This window comes from Poecilia reticulata, chromosome 18 (assembly GCF_904066995.2).
Source record: "Poecilia reticulata chromosome 18, P_reticulata-male-v2, whole genome shotgun sequence".
NCBI lineage: Eukaryota > Metazoa > Chordata > Actinopteri > Cyprinodontiformes > Poeciliidae > Poecilia > Poecilia reticulata.
In genome coordinates, this window is record NC_088847.1 from 19,868,676 (window position 1) to 19,890,776 (window position 22,101).

General features: G+C 35.2%; 2 protein-coding genes and 5 long non-coding RNA genes across 7 annotated transcripts; 3 read left to right on the forward strand and 4 right to left on the reverse strand.

The window, feature by feature from the left end:
• Positions 1–573: 573 nt before the first annotated feature.
• Positions 574–2,343, reverse strand: LOC145548795 (uncharacterized). The gene is made up of 4 exons (XR_014084793.1): positions 2,212–2,343; positions 1,941–2,082; positions 1,749–1,802; positions 574–1,666 (listed from the first exon to the last, which is right to left on the reverse strand). It is a non-coding gene; the product is annotated as an uncharacterized LOC145548795 (long non-coding RNA).
• Positions 2,344–3,335: 992 nt separating this feature from the next.
• On the reverse strand, positions 3,336–5,346 carry LOC145548921 (uncharacterized). Its single transcript, XM_081600031.1, has 6 exons — positions 5,097–5,346; positions 4,875–4,995; positions 4,688–4,741; positions 4,520–4,597; positions 4,356–4,409; positions 3,336–3,934 (listed from the first exon to the last, which is right to left on the reverse strand). The coding sequence occupies exons 2-6, from the start codon at positions 4,974–4,976 to the stop codon at positions 3,665–3,667; spliced, it is 558 nt and encodes a 185-aa protein (XP_081456157.1). The 5' UTR covers positions 4,977–4,995; positions 5,097–5,346; the 3' UTR covers positions 3,336–3,664.
• A 3,200-nt stretch (positions 5,347–8,546) lies between these two features.
• LOC145548748 (uncharacterized) lies at positions 8,547–11,291 on the forward strand. The gene is made up of 6 exons (XM_081599682.1): positions 8,547–8,709; positions 8,804–8,916; positions 9,035–9,088; positions 9,248–9,325; positions 9,878–9,931; positions 10,007–11,291. The coding sequence occupies exons 2-6, from the start codon at positions 8,809–8,811 to the stop codon at positions 10,280–10,282; spliced, it is 570 nt and encodes a 189-aa protein (XP_081455808.1). The 5' UTR covers positions 8,547–8,709; positions 8,804–8,808; the 3' UTR covers positions 10,283–11,291.
• An 18-nt stretch (positions 11,292–11,309) lies between these two features.
• Positions 11,310–12,668, reverse strand: LOC145548749 (uncharacterized). The gene is made up of 4 exons (XR_014084751.1): positions 12,505–12,668; positions 12,302–12,410; positions 12,106–12,159; positions 11,310–12,022 (listed from the first exon to the last, which is right to left on the reverse strand). It is a non-coding gene; the product is annotated as an uncharacterized LOC145548749 (long non-coding RNA).
• Positions 12,669–13,467: 799 nt separating this feature from the next.
• Positions 13,468–14,737, forward strand: LOC145548881 (uncharacterized). The gene is made up of 4 exons (XR_014084849.1): positions 13,468–13,613; positions 13,753–13,900; positions 14,028–14,081; positions 14,160–14,737. It is a non-coding gene; the product is annotated as an uncharacterized LOC145548881 (long non-coding RNA).
• A 2,570-nt stretch (positions 14,738–17,307) lies between these two features.
• On the forward strand, positions 17,308–18,430 carry LOC145548511 (uncharacterized). The gene is made up of 3 exons (XR_014084516.1): positions 17,308–17,587; positions 17,713–17,766; positions 17,859–18,430. It is a non-coding gene; the product is annotated as an uncharacterized LOC145548511 (long non-coding RNA).
• A 1,104-nt stretch (positions 18,431–19,534) lies between these two features.
• On the reverse strand, positions 19,535–21,419 carry LOC103480781 (uncharacterized). The gene is made up of 6 exons (XR_014084916.1): positions 21,019–21,419; positions 20,783–20,892; positions 20,622–20,678; positions 20,435–20,512; positions 20,276–20,329; positions 19,535–20,179 (listed from the first exon to the last, which is right to left on the reverse strand). It is a non-coding gene; the product is annotated as an uncharacterized LOC103480781 (long non-coding RNA).
• Between the last annotated feature and the right edge of the window lie 682 nt (positions 21,420–22,101).

Genomic DNA, 22,101 nt, shown 5'->3' on the forward strand with positions numbered 1-22,101 from the left:
TAAGAATAACAGTTCTTTGTTATCCTCAGCTACACTTGGTGGTCTCTCCAAGCTTTACTGAAATGTTCCTGCACACTATTCAATTTTATAATGGTGTTTCATGTACACTTTACCTATCAACATTTTACACCAAACTAAATAACTTTGACTCACTCCAAACATCCTAGATGCACTTTTTGCTTTTTGACCAAGTGTTGGTTTTTATATATTAAAATCATCACATGAGTTGTCAGCAATGCTTGTCTATATCTCTGAAAATATGGAGCAATCATGTTTTAAACTCCCCATAGAAAAAATTACCACATGTACATTACTCAATAGAAGAAATTAGAATCCTGGGAGTGAATTTATTATCACATTTATGTGGATAATTTGCTAAAATAAGAAATTCTTGAGTGAAAACTGAAGAAATGACAACATGACCTATCACCAATGCTATATATACTGCATGTCACATGGTTACTAGCTGTGTCTTTTCAGCTTAGTTTTGTAACCACAGCTAAAATACAAAAACAAAAACAAAGCAAACAACACAGCACACACCAACTAAAGTAGTTCTAGTCATATTTATCAGTTATTTACCATTGAAAGATTTAGAACAGACTCAACTGAGACAGAAGTTTTGAAGTCTTGAGAAATGTCGGCATGAAAAAGCAGTTTTAACTTTGTCACATTATGTTTGAGTTTTTGTAGTATATAACTGTAAATTAAAACAATGTAATTTAAGAAGCAGAACGGGCTCATGCCTTGTAAGGTGAGCTCTCAGTTTTATTCAATATTAGCACTTTATTCAAAGATAAACAAAACAAAAATAAACAAAAATGTTTCCAATGTGCACCCTTTATTTATTTGAAATTCTTCTAAATCCTATAATTCACTTAATTTTTTACTCCATTTTCCATTTGTTCTTAACTTCATATTCACTGTTGTCCAAACTGAAAAAAGCAGAAACGTGGGATTTTTTTCAGGGTGCAAGGCCAGCAACTTTTAATTCCTCTGAAAAGAAAATATCAACTTGCAATTTTGTAAATTTTACCATTTAAAAGAATCTATTATCAGAGATAATAGATTATAAAAGGTTATAAGTAACTTTAATAGGACCACAGGTACACCAAAATACACTGCAGATTCTAACATTTCATTGGTATCAAAGCCAGACATTTAGAACAAATAAAAACAAAAAGCAAAAGTGCTCACTGTGGAACACTGTTCTTTTTCATTGTGTCATCATCAGTAAAGATAATAAGAATACACACTTAAACATTACAGAATGACAATTCCAGTTTCTGGATAGCTTTCAATTACAAACATCTCAGCCCATTTCGCAGTTAGCTTTTTCACAGCAATGTTGTTAATTATTCATGCACTAATGTTGTGTGACTAACAAATTTCACATGGTATCTTTTGATTGTGCCAGTTTTTCTATAACCCTCTCCAGTTGTTTCGCCTTGTCTTCATATTCTTGGGTTCTTGCCTCTTCCGTTTCAAATTCTTTAATCAAATAAACCAGAGTTTCCTTCATGAAGCCTTTTACTTGCTTTATGAGTTTAGGTATATATTCACTGTTGGGCAGCAAGTTTTTCGTAGTTCCAGCTAAACTGTCCATTAACTTCTGGAGATCCTCTAAGAGGTCTGGTAGGAAGGTCATGTCCAGCATGTTGTCCACCTGGTGGGGAAAACGTGTAGTTTATGTAACAGTTCAAATTCAATGATTTGTAATAAGGTGATTATTTGAGTGTTTTACTCACTTTTCTCATTACTGCATCCTGCTGTAGTTTCAGAATATTTTCTCTGATTAATTTCTGTCAAAGAAACACAAACATTTACAATCAGAGCGAACAGTTTTATCACATATTGACAATGAGCTCAGAGAAACCTTTACTGTAGGAACAATCCTCTTAAAAAAACAATTATTCATTTCAAACTGGAAAAAAAATTACCAGCTTTTTGTCGTCTATAAACGAACTTGCAGGGCAGAGCAAAGTCAGCAAAGTAAAAATGAGGAAAAGATGTTTGGTTTTATCGACACGAGCCGCTGCCACTCCTCTGCTTAAAACCACCATCGCTGCCAAAACTGGTTTTCTAAGATAAACATAAACAATACAGTCGTAAGACGCAGTTAAAACTGAAAAGAGACACATTTTGAAAGTAAAATGAGCAAATGCTGCACCAAATTCAACATAATTACATCTGTAATGTTCATTGCCGTACCTTCCAATGGAGCGGAGGGCGAATCAGACGTCAGGAGTTCCAAACAGCGAGAGAATGAACCACAGCGTGGTTTTTGTTGTGCTTATTGTCACCTCCCACATAGCTCAGCATATCTGCGTTTAGTACTTTCATGAGATTTCTGGATGGCTTCCATAAAAGTTTTACATGTGACTTTGACCCAGCCCTTATCTATGTGAAAGCCTTAAGTTACTGGAATATGCCCACATCGTTTACTGTAACCGAGTCTAATAAAAATAGAACAAATGAGGCTTGAACGTTAGAAAAACACAGGAACAGAGAAAATGAAACTATCTAATGCCACTCAAAAATGTTGAAGTGATATTAAAAAGCCATGCTGAATACTTTTTGTTAGCAGTCCCAACTATAACCAGATTGTTAAAGGTAAAATAAATAATCACATGCCAGTTCAATAATATGCTCTCTTGTTTTGTTCTTGTGCGGTTACAAGATGCCGTCGGCAGATAATCGAATATTGTCCCAAAACTAAGTAGGCCTTTTGCTGTGGATCTACCAAATCTGTCAAAATCGGGATTTCCACTTATTAATTTTAAAATTCAACTTTTAGCAAATGCAACTTCCAATGTAAACGTGCCCATTTCATTAATTTCTGCAGAAAAATGCAAATTTGATTTTGATCTTGATTTTTATGTTGCATCTTAATTGTTTCTCAAAATGCAGCACAAAAACAACACAATGAAACTCATCCTCAACCACATTACGTTCACAAAACCGACATAGATGTGTTGACTTTTGGCGTCCTTTGAATCTGACCACTTCTTTGTATTACCTTTCATATTTAATATCACAGGTTGAAACAACATTCTTACTTTGAATCTAAGTTCAATTATAGTTCAGGTTTCCTGCAAATCTTCTATTACCACAACTGTAGGAAACTGAACATCTATAGACTAACTTTATTTAAATAACAGGATGAGTTCCTTATACATTGTGCTTTGCAGCAAATCTTGTGCACCCCAAGAAAATACCTCATAGCTCTGTCAAAGACAGAGTTAAAATAATAAAATGCCATGTGGAACAATACACCAACAAAACAATTAAAATGTACCAAAAAACACAAAACGTAGATCACTAAATTTGTTTGGTCATAATGCACATTTATTCTTTTTAAACAAATTGCAGGAAAAAGTAAGAAAATACACAGTTAATTAAAAGAAAAAGAAACAATAGAGAAAGCCTTCCACAGTATTAAACAAATGTGAAACATAAAAAAACAAATCAACAAAATGTTTTCCTTTTAAAAGGACTTCAAATGTGAAGCATGTTACCATAGAGTTTCATTGCAAACATTAGATTCATCTTGGGTCGTTGCACATATACTACAGGATCAAAGAAATAAAACACAGACATTAATCTAGAAAAAACTGAACCTGCTTGATAAAATGCAGCAGGATAAGGCAACAGAGAGAAACGGTTACAGCTCTCCATGCGGCTCGTGGTGAGAGTTTTTCAAAACGTTCAAAACCTCTTTCAGGCTTTTCCCCATGTCCTTCGCGTCTGGAGAAATCACCTTTTTCTTCAGGGTAATATAAGTCCTGAGACCTTCAATGAGTTTTTCTGACATGCTTATCACTGGCTCATCCCCCGTTGACAGTTTTCTCACTGCTTGTATTTGAGGATAAAGTTCAAGCAGCTTCAAATCAAGCTGTTGTGCTCCAGCTGAGATCCTGTACTTGTCTTCTGTCTGGAGATAGAAATGAGAAACTAGATGTGTAAAAAAATAAATTACATTTTGATAAACAGCTTTCATACACCACCTCAGATTTTTATGCAATCAAAACTTTAGTTTATGACAATGAGAAATAGTGACATATAGATAGAATGATATACATTCTAAGTATTTATTTCTGTTGTTTTTCATGATTACGTTTCATGAAAACCTAAAATTCATTTCCTCATACAATATGAATAAAAAAAGAATAGGTGAAGTCTTTTATCTACATATTAGCAGGGAAGACACCTGCCACTATGTAATGATGTATCTTATCGAATTAGTTATATATTCAAATAAAATGACTAAAATGCATCAAACATAACTTCTGGGTGATTTTTTAAAATTTACTGAGATGTCCTTTTGTTGTCCTTTGAAGTTTTGTCAAACCCACCTTTTGTTTATATGCTTCATTCACTGCTTTCTGGAGATTTTTCATAAATGTTTCCTAAAACAAATAGACAATTAAGTGGTCATTTAACAGGAAATGACGTTCATGCAGAGAAGCTTCCGGTAAAGCATGTGACCTTTCCCACAAATGTTGATTATTAACTTTACCAGTTGTTTCTCGTTAGTAATAGATTGAGCTTCTTTCAAAAGTCTGGAGACGGTATCCACTCTGTTTTGTCTTTGTTTCTAACAGAGAAAAATAAAACTGAACTTTGACAACGAGCATTCATTTTTGGATAATTTGTGAGCCAACACATCAGTAACACATAGACTCACCTGAAATCCTACAGCTTGTTCTATCATTCCCCGAATGGCTGCCTTGTACATGTCCTGAAATGCAGCAAACAGGAAGTAACGTGTCTTTTGAAATATAGCATAGGAGAGCAATTTACATAAGTCCAAAATGGCTTTTGAATTGATTTGATTTTAGGTAGAAAAGTTTAAGAAGTAAAGGTTAGCTTACCAGATTAGCACCAAAGTCCATAGAGCTGACAGTGTTGGTCAGAAACACCAGAGAGACGACGAGGGAAACGAGTTTTATGAGTCTGACTGAAGATTCTGCCATGATTTCTGCAATTTAAAAACTAACAACAAATGGTGATACGATCTATTGAAGAAAAGCTTAAAAGACAAATCATTTGAAATTGTTTGGGAGCTTTTTGTTGCTTAGTTGTGAAAACCTTACCTGTCAGATGAGTGTCTGGATGAATGAAGACTGAGGAAGTGATAAGCTGACTCAGCAGCAACGCTCCAAATGCCTCTGGCTGTTTCTTTCCTGATCTGTGACCCACGTGTGATCTGATTCTTTTGTTTCACTTTGCTGCAAAAGTGAAAGTAAAGGAGCAGTTTAACATTTAGGTTATTGCAAAAATGCACACAAAACTAAAACTACTAGTCCAAATCATATTTTTCTGTTGAATGCATGAATGAAGAGAGTCACAAGGAAACATTTACTGACAGCCACAACCGACTTGGTCACATTCAGGGGTCACATACAAAACTTGTATCCTTGATAATGGTGGTTTTGATGAACATGCTGGTTTTTTAAAAGCTAAATGCTGTAAAGCTGTAAAGATTGACATGAATTAGTTTCATTCATGTCAATCTTCACAATTATTATAGCATATTTGCAGCTTTATTCGGAAGTTCTTTAATCGGAAAAGCGTTGCTTTGCTCATGGAAGCTGTTTATCTCTCATGAATTATCAGAAAATATGTTAACAGTTTTCCCTTCAGCATTTCAATTAAAGCATCCAACGATCTATTTAAACTTGTCTATCCGGGAACTTTCAAACTCGGCTGACGGAAAAGAACGAAAACATCTTCAATTGTTTTCAACAACAGCAACAGCTCTGGTTTCAAATTCTATCCGCATACAGAAAGTCAAAATTCTGGGATAAATTCTTGTTTTTCTTTTGGCCCTAATCCTCTTCCGTAACATTAGACTATCTGGTATCTGAACTGAAAAGATATAATTTATGCTGTAAACATGCTCAGAGAATGTGAAACAAATCAGACATCAGATTAGTTTGTGAACAGGTATTTCATGTTCATTATAGCACCTTGGCTCAGAGTTTGAGGAGGAAGAGGCTTACAAACCTGCTCTTCATATTTTTCTGATTCAGTCATTCGTTTGTTTACCGTAAATTGAAACGGTGAAAAGAAAGAAAATGTGACAAGAAACAGAAACTTGTGGCTGTCGTATGATCCATATCTGTTGTGACGTAAATATCTGATTATCTGCCAATAAAAGAAAATGTACAGCACGCAAGAGACGCTTTAGATGTTGTTTTTCTTCTGCATTCATTTCAGAACATGCACATTCAATAAATATTCACTTTAACCATAACCTTTTTTTTCCCAAGAGACTAAAATATACTCAAACCTACACAGACACTAAAAATGCTAAACTGCTGACAATAATTATCCACTTAATCTCAAACAAAAAAAAACATCATGTTTAAACTTAAATACTGTGCCACATTACATAACACAGTGGAGCACCCACCAAAAACAAACAAACAAAACACACGCAGCCGAAGGGATACTGAAGTGAGGATGGAGAGGGTGTTAAATACAGATGTTTAGAGCTTCATTTCAATTGTTCTGTAAATGTTTTTATTGTTGTCCTCCAACACATTGCAAATTAATTTCAGTTAAATTTATTATTATTGTTAGCTCCGGCATATTGACTTTCTACTTCTTTGTGTTTATGGCCACTCTTCTCCATGATGACAGTCAGTGTCTCACACAGATTTCTCATGTGAACAGAGCGGTCTGCACCTGTTGCATTGTTCTCAATTGTTCAGTCGGTCTTTGTAGATAGAGTGCAACACACCCACTTACTGCACGCACAGTTACTTTGTAGATCAGTCCTTTGAAGTTAAAAGAAACAGACAATCACATAAAGAGTCATCTTTATTATCTGTCAACGTGGTGTGTTCTCAAAAATGGTGAACTCTCTCAGAAAACATGGCAAATCAGTTCAACGATATATTTCAGCAAAACAGAATAAAAAGATACATGACTAAATAAACACAACAATGGTTCAACAGACACAAACACAACCATCCGCTGAATCATTTCAAGTTCAAAAAGACGTACAGCAGGTATGAAATGTGTGTTCATTGTAAAACAATTCATTAGTGTGGACATATATCTAAGAAAAGATGCAGGAAGTTGCCTGATATAGTACAAAGTAGTAGAGGAAGGAAAACTGTTACAACTCAAACAGGATTATGAATCTTCTGCTGAGAACTTCATGCAACGCTTTCACCAGGTTTGTCTCCGTTTCGTTTGCTGTTATGGAGTATAAATCTTTATGTAGTGTTAAGTAGTGGCCCGATACCTGAAAGATTTGCTCCAAGGCTTCAGCAATCCTTCTTCTTAATGGACCCTCACTTTTCCATGTCTGAATTTTAGGTAAATAGTGAAAAATCTGTATATTAAACAGATGTGTGTAAGCTTTAGCTGCAGCTGCTTTTTCTACCTGTTGGAATAAAATAGAAAAAGAAAAACATTTGTATAGTCTGAGCGTTCACATTTCTATAAATATTTTCTTGATGACTTACAATCATAAACCATCTGTCTACCATCATAACGGCAGACTGACTCACCGTCTGTTGGTTCGCTTCATCTACAGCTTCTTGAAGATACTGCTGAAATAATTTCTGAAATTTACAGAGAAAAGATGTGGATGTGAAAACTGGTCAAATATTTAATACGAGTCTGTGTGTTTAAAACAAATACGGTCACTTGACAAAATAAACCCACTTTACTTACAAGCTGCTTCTTGTTTGTCGCAGAGTTTGCCATGTCCAACAGTGTTAAAATATGTTCAGTGCCACTTTCACTTTCTCTCTAGTGAAGAAAAAATGTACTTTATCAGCAGACAGTCGTGGATAATTTCTGACACAGTATGTAAGACAAAGGAGACTTACAAGGAGTCTGGCTCCTTCTCTTGTTCTCTGTATGCTATTTATCAACATGTTCTAGAATTTACAAGAAACACAGTTCCACAATTAATCAGGTGCAATTATGTAGGTATTCCATATAAGCCAAAACACATTTTATGTAGAAAAAGCCAATTTACCAGTGAATTATCTTCAAAATCCAGTGACAGTCCGACGTGAAGCAGAAACAGCAGCGAGACGATTCGGAAACTCAGAGCCTCCAGTCTTCTACGTCCTGATCCAGACATTATTTCTATGACGGATTAAAACCACGAATCAAGATTAAAATAAAACGAGGTTTGTTTTTAAACCTAATTAAAACGCTGGCGTTAAAGATCTTACCTGTAGGAGAATCAACAATGAACTGAATGGATGAAAGGAGAAAACAACGAAGCTGTTTCTAAAATTGAAAGCAAAGGTCAAGTTATATGGAGTCATAAACAAGAAAATAAAAACACCCAGGAGGAAAAGAAACATTTACTGAAAGCCACAACCGGCTTGGTCACATTAAGTGCTGAGACAAAACTTGTATTTTGACAGTCAAGTTTTTGTAAATGAGATTCAGCAAACAATAGAAAGTTTCACTTTCTGTTTGCTTATTATGTCAACACTAAGTGACTGTAAGGAGCGCTTGACTGGTAATATGTGTCAGTTTGTGAGCTGAGCTCTCCAGCAATCCTCAACGGAATGAAGCAGATGCACTTCTTTATTAGTTAAGTTAAAATAAATAGTTAAATTAAATGGTAAATTAGACTTTATTTGCAGGAGAACGGCTAAAACCAGGGCAGCCAGAGCTGTTTGCATCTTGACATCTATGCTGGACGTATTTTCAGCCACCTAACAAAAGGTAAGATCATTAAAGCTGTAAATTAATATTTAAGCTGCAAAACTTTAGTTCAATTTTAAACTTGGCCTTTTAAAATAATTGAGTATTTTAACAGAAATCATGGCAGAAGCTGGAGGCAGACGATGGACTGTTAGGAGAGTCATCAAATATCTGACTCTGCTGTTTCTCCTTTACATCGGAAAGTTACTCATATTTAACAACCCCGTGGTAAACAGCCTTTTTATTTTCTTTCAAATCCATAATGTCTAAATGCACAATATGTTTTTTCATGCATCGTGTCTGAATGCAATTCGTCAGTTGACTTGTTTGTTTTTGCTCATTTCAGGACATGTTGAAGGACAGTTTAAAAGCGTTGTTAGAGGAATCAATGAAGATGAACGTGGGTCTTTTTTTTTGTTCACATGTTGGCTATGTTTCCATCATGTGCTGTGCATGTGGTGTTTTTAATGCGATATGAAGTGAGATGTCTATAAACTAGGGCGACAGCACCAGAAAAAAACATTTCTGCAATTTTAAATGTTTTATTTTGTACCGTCAGAAAGAAGAACAAAGTCGGCTTGAAACTCTCTCCAGACTTCTGGATGATGCACGGTCACTGAAAACCGAGGAAGAGCTGGTAAACACTTATTTAAATGAATTATGTAAACGGTTTAGTTGAAAGTCATGTGTACAAATTGTGAATCTTCTTTCTGATCAGTGGTCACTCATGCTTAGATTTGATTTGATTCAATCAATCATTAAAACATTTTATTTGAAAACCTCTATGCTCTCCATCCTTTCAACTTTACAGAAATTGAGTGACAGCAAAATACTTTCTTTTTTCTTTTCAAAAAATTGTGTTGCTTTGTAACTTGCATTGTTTTGTAATGAACCAAATCATAACATTTTATGATGCTGATCAGATTAAATAAACGTTGGATTTGTATGCTAATAATAACCAGGCTTAATAATAACCCTTGTGGCTCGTTTCTGTATAAGAACTACATATATTGCTTATTATTGTTTTATGTGTGGATCCCCAGGCCTCCACACTATATGATTTACAACTTTAAGTCTCAGTTCTTTCCAAATTCCTTATTCTTACTAACTGTAAACAGGGTTTGTTACACCAATGTAAGTTATTTTTTTGATGCATTATCACAAATATTCGTTCTCTGGTAAATTTCAGGAGATATTCAAGCAGACCCTCAGGAAAGCAGTGAACGAAGCGTTTGAACAAGAGGTGGGTTATGGGACCTTTATGATGTTATCAGACTACTTACTGTAAGACCATCCGACTTCTTTTGTCTTCCTACAGACTGAAATGAAGTACAGAATTGCAGCCTCTATTGACCAGTTCAAAGACAAGATGAAGGAGCTGAATCCCAGTCTGGAAATCGTGAAGCGGGGATCAAAAACAGACCCAACAGCAAGACGACTGGTGGTAGTGGTGGAGCGCGCCATGAGAAGAGTGAAGACCTTCTTAGAGCTGAGACAGCGGGCCTTTACTGATGGAGCAACGTACCCTGAAGAAACTCTGGATTATATTTCAGATGCTTTAAAATCCCAACAGGATCAACATGATGAGCTGTAACCACTGACAGCTTCCTGTCCTGTTTAATTCAAGATATATAATGGAAAGATTGGATTAATGTTTTACTGAGTAAATCATGTTTAAGTTTATTTAAAAATAATGGAATATGTTACAACTTGATGCTTGAAGATATAACATTTCTAGATTTTATAACTTTTTTTGTTTAACTGTGATAGGTGTTTTTCCTTTCGAACCTTCAATAAAAGAACCACAGACAACTTATATGAATTTTAGGACCAAGCTTTGGCAAACGGTGAAGACTCAGCAAGCTGCTCCGTTCTGAAGACCTTTGGTTACAGCTTGTCTTTTATTATCAAGCAAAGAGAGGGAGGATAAGCAGAGACAAAATATAACTGCACACAGGGAGTTTCTAAGATGGGGAGTATTCTGGTTGATAAGAAGGAGCTCAAGGTCTGGGAAACACAGTTGACTGTTTGACATGAAGACAAACAGGCAGGTGGGGCCTCCGGGTCAGTTTATACACACAGAAGGAAGAGAACACTTTAAACTGAAAATCACAATAATCTATAGACTGAATGTTGATTAACTATTGATTAACATTAGACTGAATATGAACTAAAGTAATAACAAAATGATAATACCAAAAAATCTTTAACATTCCCCCCTTTTTATCATTTTCAAAAGACAAGCATAGAAAAGAAAAGAATAGATCTAATAAATGCAAGAATCTTTTTTTTTTTTTAAATACACAATGAATATATGAATATAATGAAATAAATGAAAAATAAAAGAAACAGCAAAAAAAAAAAAAATCAAATGCAGTTTTCTCATCACTTGTTTTCACATTTTCGGTGTAGGAATCATTCAGCAAATGAATGAATCTGTTTATTTATTACAGAACTTCATCATCAGAAAACAAGTCGTCTTCATTTGTGTCATAGGTTATTTTGATGTTCTTTAACTAATGATTCATTGTGTACACAAATAAAACCCAAATAAAAACAAAATGAATTGTTTGGAAGTCATTTCTTTTTTGTTCTAATGTATAAATGCCGTATTAAGACTTGTGCAACATTCACAATGTGATGGGAAAAGAAGCAAATAAATTATTTTTCTTTACTCTGTGTGCCTCCATCCTGTAATCTGAAAACTGTTTTTCTGAATAACAAATTTTTTTTTAATTTTTTTTTTTTGCAAACAGTATAAATTTTTCACCACTTCAACTCTGCTTCATTTCATGAACTTCTCTCCATTATTTAAATGTAACTCCATGTCTCGCATCGTTTTGAGAAGGTATGACTATAGATCTTCTAACCGGCATCTCAATACGTAAGCAGCTTGTGGTTTAGTGATTTATGGTTGCATTAGGATTGTTGAAGTGTGGAGAAAAAGAAACATGAAACTGGACGTGAGTTAGACCAAATTTATTGTTAGTAATTCTCAAGAATACAGGATGAGTTTATAAAAGAGAAATCACTTCAGTAAGACAGAGCAGAGACAGAATATGACATATTACATGTTTTTTTTCTCTGCTAGGTTTGTTACGAGAGTTTCCAGTTCTGTCAGCTGCTCTGTACTGTTCTTGATATTTGCAGCTTGATTCAGCAGCTCTTTAATAGCAAAACCTTTCATTTCCTCCACGAAGTCGATTATCTCTTTTATGATTTTTAGCAAAAAATTTGGCAGTTTTCCCCTCAGCATTTCCACCAAACTGTCCATTATCTGTGTGAGATCATCCATGATCCCAGGAATGAAGTTAAGGTCAACTGTGTTAATTGCCTGAATAAAAAAGAAAAACATCAGCAGCATTTTAAGCGAGGTAACATTAAAAGTGATTTTTTTTTTTAAGTAGTTTTGCTTACTTTTTTCCTGGCGGCATCATGTTGCAGTTTCTGAATGTCTCTTCGTATCTCTCTCTGCAAATTAAGTGATTATTAAGACAAATTTAAAATCAAAGCTAGAAGAATTAACACAACAAACCAAATAAAAATTTGTTTGATGTCAAAATCTATTTCAAATTGCTTGATTATTTTAATAAAAAAACAAATAAACGTTTACCAGCTCGTCGTCGTCAATCCCAGAACTTGAAGGGCAAAGCAGAGTTAGCAGGACGAACATGAGGAAAACAGCGACAACTCTTAAGACAGCCATTGATCTGCTTCTAGTTCTAGATGAGAGTAAAGCTGCTGTCAGTGTTTCAGTTGAAATGCTGAATGATACAGTTACAAACACCAATACATATTTAATGTTTGTTATCGTACCTTTTTGCAGTTTGAGGATCTATGCAGTTGATTCAGTAAAGGTTCCTTTCCTCGCCTTCGCTGTGGCAGAGCTCCCCGCTCAGCTGCTCGTCCTCTGTCAAAATAAAACAAAGAAAGCATCACAAACGTGAAACTGAAACCCATGGCTGTTTCTCTTGCTTTCATTTACTGTCACACACGTTCTTCAATAGGATTTTGACTTTTTTGCTTTTTGAAGACTTAAAAAAAAAACAGACGTTTACTGATGTTAACCTGTGAAGAGTATGATGAATTTTAAAAATGGTTCAAGTCGGTGAAATGCTAAAAGACATGCAGTGAAAGGGAATCTGGAACTAATATTACACATGCATGCATTAATCATTCTGTAAATAATGGTGGCAAAGTTAGACCTCCTGTTTTAAACCAAAGCAAAATCAACACCAGAAAAAGACATTTTTACGTTTCAAGGTTCCTGTCGCTCATGTTCAGGTGAAGTTGCCTCCTCTATAAATGGACTATTAATGCAATAGCTCTTAGCATTCCAGCTTCTAAGAACTACGTTTTCTTTTGCTGCTATTTTTTTTACTGCACACACAGGTAGAGGAACAATTATTGTAGCGTTCTGACCAACATTTAACATCCTGCCTGCAGTGTTCACGCTTTACCTGCACTGACACGTGCCACTACCTTCTGTAAACATTTGTCTGGGCTGCGTTTCCTGAGTCGGTGCTTCAGTTTGTTTGAAAAGCCAAAAAAATTAGTTTTTGTAAAATTTCAAATATACTCCAGTTACCAAAACATCTTAATGTAATTTGTATAAATTTCTGTTTTCTAGCTGTCTCGGTTTACTTTTTTCTTCTTCTTGTGTTTTTCATATGTGGGTTAAGTAGCGTTGTGACTTTAAAGTGAAACTGAAAAGAGCAGAACTGTGCTGACTGTCATCCAATCACATGCTAAGGGTGTGTATGTGTGGGTGTGTGTTTGCGTGCGTGTGTGTGCGTGTGTGTGTGTGTGTGTGTGTGTGTGACAATACAGGTATATTTAAAGCACTGATTGTCCTTCCTTTCATTTCTGTCACCCAACACCAATAGAGCAGCTCCCTCTCTCTTTCTCTCTCTCTCCAACACAAGGTATGATTAAACTCCCATTTAACAAACTGGTACAAATATTTTGTCACATACTATCTGCAACAAGAAATATATCATAAATGCCTTACCTCTGACCTGACTCTCTGTCAAATACATATATTTTTAAACATTTTTGTTTCAGAAGAAACCTCAGAGCCGTGATGACAGCGCTGTCCTCGTTCAGAAGCAGAGGAGTGGTTGGGCTCAGGAAATATAAAGACCTTGTCTTCATGATTACTCTGCTCATCCTGCTCTGTCCTGCAAGTTCATGGTCAGGCAATAAGGAACTGGTATGTTTGTTCTTATTTTTAAATTAGAGGAAAATCATAGTTTTAAAAAGTTTATAATTGTTGTTTTTCCCCCTAGTTACCTTACTTCCATTATAAATGTTTGTATCTTTCCTCTCTGGATTTTCAGCAAAAAATGAAGGAAAATATTCAGACACTACAAGAAGACGCAGCAATGAGAAAAGTAAAAAAAAAACAAACATTATAAATCTTTATAAAGTCATGGAGTGCCGCGATTACTTAATTGTTTTGTTTGTTTCAGCTTGACAACAAGGTGGACACGGCCCTGCTGACTTTGCTCCTTGAAGAAGCTGCACATGCTACAGACCTGGTAACTGAACTTCTTAAGAGTTCGTTAAAGTTTCAATTTCCCATTGAACAACTAAAGGACCTGAAGAGATACCTGGTGGACAGCCAGGATGTTATGCAAAAAAAGTTTCAGAATGAAGCCAACCAAGTCAAGCAATATGAAAACACACTGGCACGTTTGGAGACATTTGTAGCAAACTTAGCAGACGAGCATGTTGAGCTGTAAAATGTGTATCATGGTTCCAGAACCTTTATACCTGGGAGACCTAATTACCCAGAGCTATAAATCTACCTGGTGTCTATTTATTGTGTTTAAGAAAACGGTTCTGATAAAATGTCTGAATCAGTTTTATTGCTTTTTAAAGAACAATAAAAACAGAGGTGAGCTATAATTAAAAGACCTCGATAAACTGGTGAATAATTCTTAAGCTGAAATAGATTTTAAATGAGATGCTGTGTGTAAAGCCCTGCTACGGGGGCTGAGTGTCTGACAAAAATGCAGTTATTGATGAAATAAAAATATAAGCAATACTCCTTTTTCAGTGATTTTATTCAAACCCTATTGAGAGTTACACATGTATTTAATGAGCACATTTTCACCCTCATGGGGCAGAGGATGAATGAATGAATGAATGAATGAATGAATGAATGAATGAATGAATGAATGAATGAGACCTGCAATGATCTTCTGATCTACAATAAAACCTTAGATTACACTTCACGCTTTAAAACTCATGACTTATTGCAGTTGTGGACTCAGAAAGTTAAAATATAAGAAGAAAGAAACACCATAAAAATCACGTCAAGCATCAGTTTTATTAATTTTTTAAGATGCGGTAGGCATGGCAACAAAAATAATTGCCTCTCCCAGAAAAACACAATTTGATAATCCAGGCTTGAAACAGAACATTGATCAAGGGTAAATGAATAAGTCAACACAAAAACAGTTTAACAGACACAAACAATCTTCCCAGACCAAAAACATTCAAGTTCTCCAAATGTATTTATCTTAAAATATTCCTATTATCCAAGTAATTATCCGGTAACATACCTTATAGACTGCTACTACGCAAAGCAACAGCAACAGGAGAATTATCATTACTCCAACAGGATCATGAATGTTTTGCTGGGATTTTAAATTCTTCAACACATACTCCAGTTTAGTTTCTGTTTCCTTTGTCTCCCCTGTATATACGTTTTTCTTCAGCTGCAAGTAATTCCTAAATATCTCAAGCATCTGGTCCATTCTGCCCAGCAGTGGATTTGATGAAGTTTTCACTTGCTGCTTTTGAGCTAAATATTCTGGGACCATCATATGAAACTGTTGTGCATATACTGTAGCTTCAGCTTTTTTTTCTACCTGTAGGATTAAAAACCAAACATTTAGATAGTTTTAGTTTTAAAATACTTTATTAATCTCACAAATAACTAATATCTGAGTGATATAAAGGCAGACTGACCCACCTTCTGTCTGTACGCTTCATCCACAGCTTCCTGAAGATACTGCTGAAATAGTTTCTGTAATTAACAAGAGGAAAAATGTGGAAATGAAAACTGGTTAGATATTTAATTAGACTGTGCATTTTAGGAAATGCTGTTATCATTATTTTAACATTTAACACTTACAAGCTGCTTCTTGTTTGCCACAAAGTTTGCTTCGTCCAAAAGTGTTAAGATAAATTCAGTTCCAGTTTCACTTTCCATCTAATAATAAAATAAAAAACTTTATCAATAGACAGCTGAGCTCTGTTTGCTTTTCATGTAATATAGAGAATTTCTCAGAGAGCATGTAAGCAAAAAGTCTTACAAGGAGTCGGACTCCTTCTGTTGTTTTCTTTATGCCATTCATCATCTTGTGCTAGAATTTACAAGAAACACAGCAATTATTCATTTACAACTATCTAGGTGTTATACATAAACCATAACATTTAAGAACATGTAAAAGTCAGTTTACCAGTTGCTCACTTTGAAAGTCCTGTGACAGTCCAACGTGAACCAGAATCAGCAGGGAAACGATTCGGAAAAGGTTTTTGTTGAAGCTCAGAGCCTCCAGTCTCTGTCCTGCTTCAGCCATTATTTCTGGGATTTAAATACTTTAATATGTCAAGAAAACCCACAAACTGTGATGGATTCAATAATCATAAAAAAAAAATTCAGGTTTTTAAAACTTTATTAAAATTGATGACTTTCCAGGTTTAAAGATTCTACCTGTGAGTGAATCAAAGATGGACTGAATGAATAACAGGAGAACACAACAGGTGTTTTTAAAATTGAAACCAAAAGACAAGTCATGTGAGTTGTAATATGAGAAAGGGAGGAACTGTGAGCAAGAATAACACATCAGATACCTGCATCCAGCTCGGCCACATATGAGTAACTGGCTATAAAAGACAAACAAAAAACAAAAGTAGTTACTTTGCTCTTATAAGACACGCTGTCAGTTTGTTTAGTCTACAGGTCATTCAAGTTATTCAGCCAAACTAAACACAGCAGGACACTTGCATCTGAAACTATAAAAACCATTAAAGCCTTAATAACTAGACACTTGAAGATTTATTTAGTTTGACAACCAATAAGACACAAATACAAAACATTCATTTTGTGCAACCACCATAAATTAAAGAATTTCTTACCCACACAAAAAGCAGAGGAGCAATTATTGTAGAGCTCTGACACAAACATTTCACATCCTGCAGCGTTCACGCTTTACCTGCACCAGCAGGTGTCTCTACCTTCTGTCAGCATTTGTCTGATCTGCATATTCTGAGTCGGTGCTTCAGTTTGTTTCAAAGCCAAGAATTTAGTTTCTGTAAAATGTCAAATGTACTCCAGCTACAAAAACATCTTAACGTAATATGGATAAGTTTCTGTTTTCTAGTTGTCTCAGTTTACTTTTTTATACTTTTTGTGTGTTTTTCATCCCTTTAAAGTGAAACTTCAAAAACCAGAACTGTGCTGACTGTATCCAATCACATGCTAAGGGTGTGTGTGTGTGTGTGACAATCCAAGTACATTTAGAGCATTTAGTGTCCTTCCTTTCATTTCTGTCACCAGTAGAGCAGCTCCCTCTCTCTTTCTCTCTCTCTCCAACACAAGGTATGATTAAACTCCCATTTAACAAACTGGTGTAAAAAAATTTGTCACGTACTATCTGCAGATTGAAATATCATAAAATAAATGCCTTACCTCTGACCTGACCAACAAATATATATTTTTAAACATTTTTGTTTCAGAAGAAACCTCAGAGCCGTGATGACAGCGCTGTCCTCGTTCAGAAGCAGAGGAGAGGTTGGGCTCAGGAAATATAAAAACTTTGTCGTCATGATTACTCTGCTCATCCTGCTCTGTCCTGCAAGTTCATGGATAAGCAAGAGAGCACTGGTATGTTTGTTCTTATTTTTAAATTAGAGGAAAATCAAACATTTATAATATGCACTTGTTGTTTTTTGCCCCAGTTACTTTACTTTTCTTGTAAATGTTTGTATTTTTCCTCTCTGGATTTTCAGCTAAAGATTAAGGAAAATATTCAGACGCTACGAGAAGATGCAGAAATGAGAAAAGTAAAAAAATAAAAATACACAACACAAATCTTTATAAAGTCTTGGCATGCACAATTAATTATTTATTTCATTTTTTTTATTTTTTATTTCAGCTTAGCAACAAGGTGGACTCGGCCCTACTTACTTTATTCCTTGAAGAAACTATGGATATTCTAAACATTGAGAGTGAAATTCTTAATCAGCATACAAGTGATGGATATCCCACTGAAGAATTAGCGGACATGAGAAGTTTCTTGGCAAAAAGACAAGGTTTTATGAAAGAAAAGTTTCAGAATGAAGCCAAACAAGTCAAGAAATACGAAGACACACTCACACACATAGAGACGGTTGTAACAAGCCATGCAGAGAAGCGTGTTGACCTGTAAAATGTGTAGCATGGTTCCAGAACCTGTATATCTAGGAATCTTACTTACCCAGAAATATTCATCTTCTTTGTTGTTTTTTTTTATATATATAAAAAACTTCTGCTAAAATCAAAAAAATCTGTTGACCTTCATTTATCTCTGCATCTATAGCCTGTTAGTAACTTGTAAGCAGAAGTGCATTTTAAATGAGATGTTGTGTCTAAATGTCCAGTACAGTTGCTGAGAGTTTTTTGTGAGCAATTAAATCAAGTGACTGATTAAATAAAAGTAAAAGGAATTATTCTTCTGCAGTGATTTCTTGAACTAAGACCAAACAAACAAAACTCATTTTTCATAAAACCACATTAAAAATGTTAAACATGTTTTCTTTTTTTTTTTTTTTTTTTTTTAAATACTGAGTTTCGCTCTGCTGAACAGTTGAGTTTATCAAATCAAAAATAACTGTTTTGTAGCAAATGTAAAGTTCAGACTTTTTATGTAGGATTACTTTAAGTGACAATGAGTTGAGTAATGAAGCTTCAGTGAAAAATCAGGGAATCTTAAGTCACCTGTTCTTTTAAAAAACGAATGAAACTTTAATTCTACAGTCTCCATACTTAGAAAGTCTGATATTTCTAATTGAATACTTGTTTGTGAATAACCAATGAGAAATTGTTACTGCACTTTTTGAATATGTTTTACTAAATAAAGCCACACAATAACATACTCTACGGACTGATGTTACATTTTTAGTTCAGAGTTCAGTTGTATTTCTTGTATGTTTTTACTCTCTTATGAAGTGATGTGAAACCTGTGTTTCTGTTACAGTCGAATTCCATTTATTTATTTACCCAGTTATAATATGCCTTAGTAATAAAATAGAAAACTATATATATATAAACTAAATCAAAACTATAAGAAAGAGCAAAAATACTCTGTTGTGTTGTGATCTGTGTTTTCTGTGTAGTTATTTTTGAGGTTTTTCTGTGTTTTAGTTCTGTTTCCCCTGTGAGTCTCTGTCTGTCTATCCTGTTTGTTCCCAGCTGTGTCCAGTTCCCTGATGACCTTCCCTGTGTATTTAACCCCACCTGTTGTCTCTGTCCTTCGTCTGGTCCTCGTCATTTGTTCATTGTCTGTCTGTTTTCAGTGCTGCCTGTCATTCTGAGTTTGTTCCTGATTCTTTATTAGAAACATTTTATCGTTACTACCTGGGTTTACCAGCGTCTCCCTCACCTCCAACCGTCGAACATCATGACGAACACAAAACAACCTTTCTTACTTATTGATCAGTTAGTCAAAATTGAAATTCTGATGGATAAAATGTTGAGTTGTAATTTAGAAAATCAAAGGTAAAGCATGTGATGGTAACGTAAACCAGTAAGGAAACCATTGCAGTTAATAAGCTTAACAGTTGACGGAGAATATTCAGTAGGGTTTCAGTAAAAATATGAATAAAGTAAAAATAAGAATCAGACTCCACAAAAGAGCACATAATCATCATCTTTATTTTTGTGAACATGGTACCACATCTTGTAAAATAAATAGTGACCTCTGCCAGAAAACATGAAATGTAGTTTAGTGATCCTTCAGTGATTAAAGTTTTATGAACATAAAAATGGTTTAACAGACACAAACACAACCGTCTCCTGTCTCCAACCGTCTCCAACCGTCTCCAACAACTTACTCAAAGTTCAATAAGAGTTAAACTTTTCAGCAGGTACAACATGTCAGTTCATTGTGAATCAATTTATAGGTATAAATATCACAATGCCGTAAAGTACTAACGCGCAAACAAACAAGTTTGGTAAAATTTCAAAAAAATTGTAAATTATCTTCCAGAATTGGATTTTATACAAAGTATATGTCAGTTTAATTTCAGTCTCCTCTGTTTTTCCATTGAAAGTGTCTTCCTTTAACTCTAAATACATCCTGTACACTTCACGACATTCCTCTTTGGCTTTATTTAACTTTCTCATCAATTGACGATTAGCTTGTGACTTTTCCTGCTGTTCAGGATCATCCAGGATCTTACGACGTTGCATCTCGAATGTAACAGATGATTTTTCTACCTGTAGGTAGAAAAAATGTATAGAAAAAAAAAAATATTTTGTTAACCTCTCACAAATAGCTAACATTCGAGTAATATGAAGGGTAGACTGACCCACCTTCTGTCTGTGTGCTTCATCTACAGCTGCTTGAAGATATTGATAAAATGTTTCCTGTAATTAACCAGAGGAAGAGTATAGATGTGAAAACTGTAAGTCTGTGTGTTCAGAAAACACTGTAGTTAACCTTCGACAAATGAAAGCCATATTATTACTCACAAGATGCTTCCTGGTTGCCAGAGGGTACGCTTCGTCCAAAAGTGTTAAGATAAATTCAGTGCCACTTCGGGCTTCTGTCTAATGACAATAAAAAATACTTTATTAGCAGACATTTGATTTCTGTTTACTGTTAATTTAATGTAAAAAAAAAATGTGTCACACAAATGTGAGCAAAAAAGAAACTTACCAGCTGTGTAACCAGTGCTTTTGTTTCCTTCCAGCCTTTCACAATCTTGTTCCGATGCTTCCCAGGAAAACAGACAAAAGATGTTGCCAATACAATGATAAAGTTATAAACCAAATACAGATTTGAACATGTTTAAATCTTTCTAGAAAAAAACAGTTTACCTGATAATCTCCAAAAACCAGCGACTGTCCGATGTGCACTAGAAACAGCAGGGTAACAATTTGGAAAAGGCTTTTGTTGAGTCTTCTACGTCCCGCTTCTGCCATGATTTCTGCCGTTGAATCAGTCAGGAGAAAAAAACGCAAATCACGATAGATTTAATTACAAATTGTAATAAAAATGATTTCTTTTAAAAACTTAATTAAAATGCATAGCTTTCCAGTCTTAAAGAGCTTACCTGTGGGTGAATAAAAGATGAACTTAATGGAGATACAACACAGCTGGTTTTAAAACTGAAATTAAAGGTCAAGTCACACGGGTTGTAACATGAGAAAATAAAAAATAAAAAATCCTAAGAGGAACAGGAATATTTACTGACAGCCACAGCCGGCTTGGTCACATTATTCTTGTTGACAGAAAATGATCCAGTTTATATAGCATGTAGGATCAGAAGTGAAAGAAAAACTAAAACCTGGTTAAAATGGCCACCAGCCAGGTGTAAACAGGAAGGACACTTAATTGCTTCTTAACAAGTTTTTGTTGGACAACCGTCATTAGGAAGAAATATTGTAAGTAATAAGGAAGGTAAACAACAATTTCACAGTCAAATGGTAAAGTGCAAAAATGACAGGCACACAACTGAGAAGGACTAATAAACAAATACAACATTTAGTTTTATGGTGAACACAAACACTTCCAGTAATTCTTTCTCATTGAAGGATTATCCTTCAGATGCGCACAACAAAACAAAAAATGTATGTAAAAGTTTATTTTTCATACTCTAAACCATAGTAGACTTTGGAATCAAGGTTTGAAGCCCCAGATTTATTTTTGTATAGTCCTGTCTTTAAGTAATGAAGACAAAAGTTCAGTCTGGAAGACTCTCTAGTCGCACCTGCCTCATCAATCAGTGCCTCCTTCTCTGCAACCTGGACTTATCAGCGCTGGTCCAAGCCTCGCTCCAGCCAATCATCGTCTGGGCTCTAGTTCAAAAGGACCTTGACTCACGGCCTCCTCTGCTCACCAGCTGTGATCAACCCACCTCCGCCCCATCTCCTCCTTCTGCTCCCGGCTCTCAGGCCTCTTCCTCCTCCGACCGCCGCCACCAGTACCGGCCCCAGGGGTCTACTTTCCTATGCTGCATCAGGAATGTTCATCGAGCTCATCGAAGTCCAGCTTGACGTCCCTGGCCGGGGCCTGAACGCCAAAGGACTTTGTTTATTTTCATGTTCATTTTGTCATTAAACTCTTTTAATCACTTTCTTTCTCCGTTTGAGTCTCTCCAGATTGAAACACATTTGAAAAAAGAAGCAACAAAAAT